This window comes from Dendrobates tinctorius, unplaced genomic scaffold (assembly GCF_039654945.1).
Source record: "Dendrobates tinctorius isolate UK_male_01 unplaced genomic scaffold, ASM3965494v1 ptg000025l, whole genome shotgun sequence".
Classification (NCBI taxonomy): domain Eukaryota; kingdom Metazoa; phylum Chordata; class Amphibia; order Anura; family Dendrobatidae; genus Dendrobates; species Dendrobates tinctorius.
In genome coordinates, this window is record NW_027361693.1 from 3,480,456 (window position 1) to 3,486,834 (window position 6,379).

The window sequence follows — 6,379 nt, forward strand, 5'->3', positions numbered from 1 at the left end:
CGTATGCTGGAATGAATAAAAAACGCACATCTTACTGAATTCAGTTTGTTTGATTTTACACTGTGAATAAAATGTATCATTAGTATTATTCAGATTTTTAATGATTATTATTGTTATTAACTTCATTTTAATTGAATTTACCACCTGCGTAAGCGCTATTGAATGTTGTCATTATTTACTTTAGTTTAGTCACCAGCAGCGTTAATTAGATAGCAATGAGCGTGCCGAGCGTTAGCTGGCTGGAAACAGCTAGTTCATATTATTTGCTATTGTGAATATTGTATGGTTCCTATTGGTATCTTTCTTCTGCTGCACGTGTGTAATATCAGAGACAGTCCCATATTTTTCGGTAGAGACATTTGGGGTCTTTTTTTTACATTATTTATTAATGTTGTTATTGTTTATACTGATTTTTACATGGATCATATTGGTACCATGGATGTGTCATTGTTGTCTCTTAAATATTTTTAACTATTGTGGTTGTTTTTCTTGTCGTCAATAAAATATATTTGCTATTGTTCTTTATCCAGGTGTGCGCAATTTCATGCACTGACCTTCCTCCTTTCCTTGGTATACTTCCCTCCATGCATGGTGCAGCACCCTTTTTATGCCATTTATGCCCATCTATGTAGTGCACCCTATTCCTTAGCTGCATAAAATACAACCCGCAGTCAGCTGATGCCAGATAATAGTCTAGACTGTTTTTTGTACAGTGCCTATTATTGAGACAAGGAAGGGAACAGGCAGGCTCGTTTTTAAAAAGGTTTTTTAAAAGCTTGATCTATTGATTTAAAATTAAGGGGAGGAAATAATGCAGGGTTCATTTTAGCAGAGCTCTAGCATTAGATATTGATTTCAGGTTGAATAAAGCCTGCATGTAGGGAAATAAAAAGAATACAGAAGAGTGACGATTAAATCTCAGTACGATAGATCCATAGCAAGCAGCTCTGTATTGGTTATTGTTTAAGCAACTTACTGGTCTGGGCACAGCTACCTTGTGTAGAGAGGATTAAAGTAATCATACAGTAAAGAGAAACTGGCTGATGTTCCCTGTTATCAGCCATTTAGTGTGGAGAGAGACTAATTGCAATGAGATTTCTTACAGAAAGTCCAGAAAATATCAACCCCCCGATATCATTGCAGTATCTGTTGTGAAATCCTCCATACAGCTGTGTAGATGGTGCAGTCGACTGTTTGTATAAGCTGCTCCATTATAAGCCGCCTCATTAGATTTAGCTGCCGTTTAAATGACTCGCTGCTCGGTATTATCCCGGCTGGAGATTAGAATTTGAAAGTATATTGATCTGCTCAGGGATACAAAAGCCGACTGTAGAAGTCCTGTGCAGTCAGCGCGGCTCTCTAAGCTTTGTTATTAGTAGCCGTCCTGTGTCCAGTGTGACTGCTGTCCGAAGTATTACTCTTTCACTTCCAGTGTGTTAATCTGTCCGGAACCTTTTAGTAAGCTGCCACTTTATTATCAACGCTGAGTGCTGTCACTGTGGCTAGTTAGTTACACAAGGGTTTCCACCATATCACAAAGTCTGTATGTGCTGAAACCAGTAATAAGAGAGCGTGTTTTCCCTCTTATGTCCTACATATGACATTTAGCTGAAAGCAAAGGCTGGTCAGCCTCCATGACAGCCATCCGTGTCTAGTCTGCCATCTTTTCATCCATGGCAACATAGCCAGTGTGGCAGGAGTCACATATAACTTGCAATCTTCTTTTGTCTGGCTAATGACCTCACAAGTAGTTCAGGGCTATCAAGAAGAAATGTGTGCTGTATTGTATGGGCACTGTATCTGGTGACCGTGTTTTGTGGCCATTTTCCTTGTTTTGTGATCAGCAGAAAGTCATAGCTTTTGGAAATTTTACTCTGCTTTAAAGGGAATCTGTCAGTAAGATAATATCCCCCCCCCAAACCAACTATATGGACTTGGTGGTCTTAGTAATGTAAATTCATTGTGCACCTTCGTATCTTCTGTCTGTTAAGCTGGAGTCACACATAGCGACTTACCAGCGATCCCGACAACGATATCAACATGTCAGGATCGCTGGTAAGTTGCTATGTGATCGCTGGTGAGCTTTCACACAGGCAGCTTCACCAGCGATCAGCACCAGCGATGCAGAGCGCGCGGCATCGCTGTGTTCGTTAGCGCTGATGCCATCCCTGTAAAAAAAAAAAAATAGAATTAAAATAAAAAATATTGTTATTCTCACCTTCCGACGTCCAGCGCAGCCATCCCGCCTCTCTCCACGCTCCCGGTCCCAGTGATCCTTTGCGAGAATGACCGTGAGAATGTCGCTGTCTCGCAGGAGCGCGACGTCTCGCGGTCATTTGTGCACAGGATCACTGGGACCGGGAGCGTGGAGAGAGGCAGGAAGACTGTGCGGGACGTCGGAAGGTGAGAATAACAATATATATTGTTTTTTATTATTTTACAGCTGATCGCTGGTCTCCCGCCTGTCACACGCATCGATGCGTGCTGGCCAGCGGGAGACCAGCGACGAAAAAAAAGTCTAGAGGTTTCTTGTAGCGATCAGCGATACCGGCAGGGGGTCCGATCGCTGTCACACACAGCAATCTCACTGGTGAGATCGCTGTTGTGTCACAAAAGTTGTGACACAGCAGCGATCTCGCTAGCGAGATTGCTATGTGTGACTCCAGCTTTACTTCTCTCTCGAGAAATTAGCATTTTTAATTCCTATTCAGATGAGTTAATAACAGCGCTCTGGGTGTGACAGTACTTGCTGAGGTTCTTCCTCCTGAGTTGGTAACCGCCCAGCACCCCACCCTCTCTAACCTGATTGCTAGCTCACTGATTTCCCTGCCTGGCACCTGATGATGGTGCTGGGTGGGAACAACACCAGGAGGCTTGTTCAGTGCTGCGTCACAGCCAGACCACTTCATACCTGTTTGTAGGGTTGAACCTACTAACAGATTCCCTTTTACTACTATTTGAGCTGTGTTATTGTTTGACAATTGTAGGTAAATAGTGCAGACTGTCTTCATACAAGCACCACCGCTAAGGCCTAGAATTAAAACATTTATTTGGCCTCGTCACTCTGATTGTGTCACAGACTATGGGCTCATTCAGACGTCAGTTTTTTGTGTACAATTGCTCTCCGTATTTTTCACCAACAGCACTCGTACCTAGTATAGCCTGTGAACCTGTTCACATGTTCGTCATGTTTTGCAGACTGAACAATAGGGCAGAGACATGTCCGATATTGATCCGAGTGTAGAATCAAATTTAGTAAGACAAGTCTATGGGTCCGTGAGAAAACTGGACAGCACTCAGATCCCTTCCGAGTGCAATTCATTTTCCATGGACTGTTAGATAGGATAAAGTGGAGAATATTTTTATTTTATTTTTTTTTTTATATCTGAGTGAACCTCATGAAAATCGGATCAAACTCTGATGGCATTGTAATGAAAATCACTGATAAAACTCACATCATTTTTCTCGTACGTACATTAAAAAACCTGATGTCTGAATAAGGTATAAATCTATATTGGTTTTGGTGCTGCAGGGTTTAATAAGTGGGGCATATATCTGAAGTGGCATACTGTTCTATCCATTCATAATCGAGGCACCTAAACGCTCATTATGGCTACCAACCAACAACGGCTTTTTCTATGTTGTAGTTAGTATGAGAAGCCTTTTTTTTATGTTTTTAGAACTTTTTGTTTGCTTCTTCCTTTAAAGCATCTGTGTTTCTATTATAGGTGCCAGGATTGGTCATCGCTCTCTTATGAAATACTACAAACAGAAATTTGGTGTGGACAGAGCTGTGGTCGTATCCAAGAACCAAAGAGCTGTAGGCAGGGTCTTACAGCAGTACAAAGCCCTGGGCTGGACTGGGGGGACTGGTAAGTTTATACTAAATGAGTGGCTGATTTACCTGATAATGATGTCCAATGGGGTAAATGAACCAAGTAGATACCAAGTTGACTAAGCACATACTTCTTTTTTTTATCCTCTTATTTGTTACGCTACTCATAATTTGTAATATAAAGGTAACAGATAATATGTATAATTAGGAAGTACAAGTGTAATGCTGCTGATGAAGATGACTGGTCAGAATCGGAGACACTTCATGTACTTTATTGCAAGCAATTCTGTCCTTTGTGCCACAAGCACAGAGATTGGTGCTGCCTGTACACATAGCTATAGTATATCATGCAGCAAGAATTGTACAACAAAACCCTAATGTTTTATTAATCATTAACACTCTTTTTTTATTGTGTTGTCACGATATGTGGTTGGTACTCATTGTATTAAACAAAATTTTCATCTATGTAACCTACACAACAAAAAAATATATTGAAAGCCTATTTCTAATTTGAAGAAAAGCACATGCAGTTTTGCTGTACAATACACAGTACCACAACATGTACAGGCTGTTCAGATACTCCTCACTAACGTATAATGACAAAAAATGTCCCCAGCTATTGTCACACACACAGAGACGTGCCTTCATTCAGATGCTTGATGCCGTAGATCTAGTCTTCCTGGCATTTCTTGTTACGACGTGCCTTCATTCAGATGCTTGATGCCGTAGATCTAGTCTTCCTGGCATTTCTTGTTACAAAGTAATCAAGTCATGTGTAAAAGTAGAAGCTTCCATATTGGAAACGCATAGCTCAATATAATGTTCAGTTTAGAGTCTTGAATGTTGACAATTTTGCATTGCATGGTAGTTTGTCTTCAGAATTTTCTTTGCTTTTTGTCCTAATCCTGCAAATCTTGTCTTCCCCTTATAGGTGGCAGTCTTCAGCATGGACGGGACATGCAGTATGTGCAGAAGATGAAGTCAAAGTGGATGCTAAGAACAGGGATGAGCAATAATGCTACAAAGCAGATGCACTACAGGCCCCAAGTTCTATTTTGAAAGTCTCATATGTTTTGGTGAACAGGAATGGATGACTGAAATGGTTCGGCTGTTGCCAGGTTGTGGTATACAGTCCTAATCTAATCTGCTTTGTCTTGTGAGCGATGTATGTGAAGTAGCCTATAGAGGACCCTGATGTGAGACCCTCTAGGAGTGTCTTAATAATATCCTCACTTATTACAACATACTTTTTTTAACACATTTTACAAGACAAGCAGAAAAGTGAAAAATTGTACCAGTATCTGCTTCACTGTTTACTGCATCAGTGAAAATAAAGAAATGGCAACTTCATATATATGTATGAATGTAGGATTCCTGGAGTATTTGTAATGCTGAACGAAAACATGAACAGTATCCAGTGTGTGAGTCTGGAAACTTTGAATAAACTGTTATTGCCTCCCCCAAAATCTTTTAATGAATGTATATCATGCTGTTAATCCAAATAAAACTTGCAGTACAGAATTCTGAGTGGTAGTATTGTTACTATATGCGGACACGAGCATGAAATCATCATGTAAGACTACAAGTGCCAGTCTTTATCGTACCTTCCAGATTTCTTGGCAAGTTTTCTACCAAAGTGAAAATAGAGACAACACCTAATCCTTTCGAAATAATATGTCTTAATTATGAGAGCCGGAAAACCACCCTACAGAATAAAATGCAAAAATGGTATTTGAATTCGAAAATACTGCTCATGTTACATTATAGCTTTCACAAGTTCTCATAGTACTCAATCTTTCATAAGTTTCACAAGTATAGAATTAAAAACAAGCATATAAGCAACTTCCAGCATGGCTTGTTGTCCAACAAACTTAATGATTTTCTTAAAAAGGTAACAAAATGCAGAAAATTTTCATTATCAGGGAGACTTGGATATGTTTAAAAAAACAAAAAAGCCTACAAAAATATCCCGCCAGCTAAAAATCTTTATGAAAAAGATATCTTTTTAACAAAATCATAGAAACAAATAGAAAGGCAGAGGTCATACAGAGAAGAAAATCAACGGTGTGCATAATACTCTGTCTCAAAAGAAAGGCAGAGGTCATACAGAGAAGAAAATCAACGGTGTGCATAATACTCTGTCTCAAAATATAGTCTCAAATAATTTACATATATAAACAATAATCAGTGGCAAAGAAAACCCATATGAAAAAGCTATAACAGTCAAATACCATACTCCCTATGTCCTAATTACTAGCACATCTATATCCAGTAGTGAATATCGGTATATATAGTCTCTCTTAAAAGGTGCATCTGGGTAACTGTCTGCTCTGTCTCTTAGACTAGGTTCACATTGCGTTAGAGCAGTCCGTTTTTTGATCGTGTTATGCGATCGCGCTAGCGCAGCATCTGCGCTAGCAGTTATGGACCCTTGAACGCTGCAGACAGCATGATGGCACATCTCTAACGCATGCCGATTATGACATGCGTTAGCGATGCGTCACGTTATGGCAGCGTTAGGCTGTGTTCACAGCATTTTTTTAG

At 39.9% G+C, this 6,379-nt stretch overlaps 1 protein-coding gene across 2 annotated transcripts in view; it reads left to right on the top strand.

Annotated features, from left to right (window-relative positions):
- Window positions 1-5,356, top strand: part of ZNF622 (zinc finger protein 622) — a 62,691-nt gene extending 57,335 nt beyond the window's left edge. For both annotated transcript variants that reach the window (XM_073569438.1, XM_073569439.1), the window contains 2 exons: window positions 3,729-3,872; window positions 4,767-5,356. In XM_073569438.1, the coding sequence (XP_073425539.1) occupies window positions 3,729-3,872; window positions 4,767-4,894 (272 nt within the window). In that variant the 3' untranslated portion in view covers window positions 4,895-5,356. The remainder of the gene's footprint in view (window positions 1-3,728; window positions 3,873-4,766) is intronic.
- The last annotated feature ends 1,023 nt before the right edge of the window (window positions 5,357-6,379 follow it).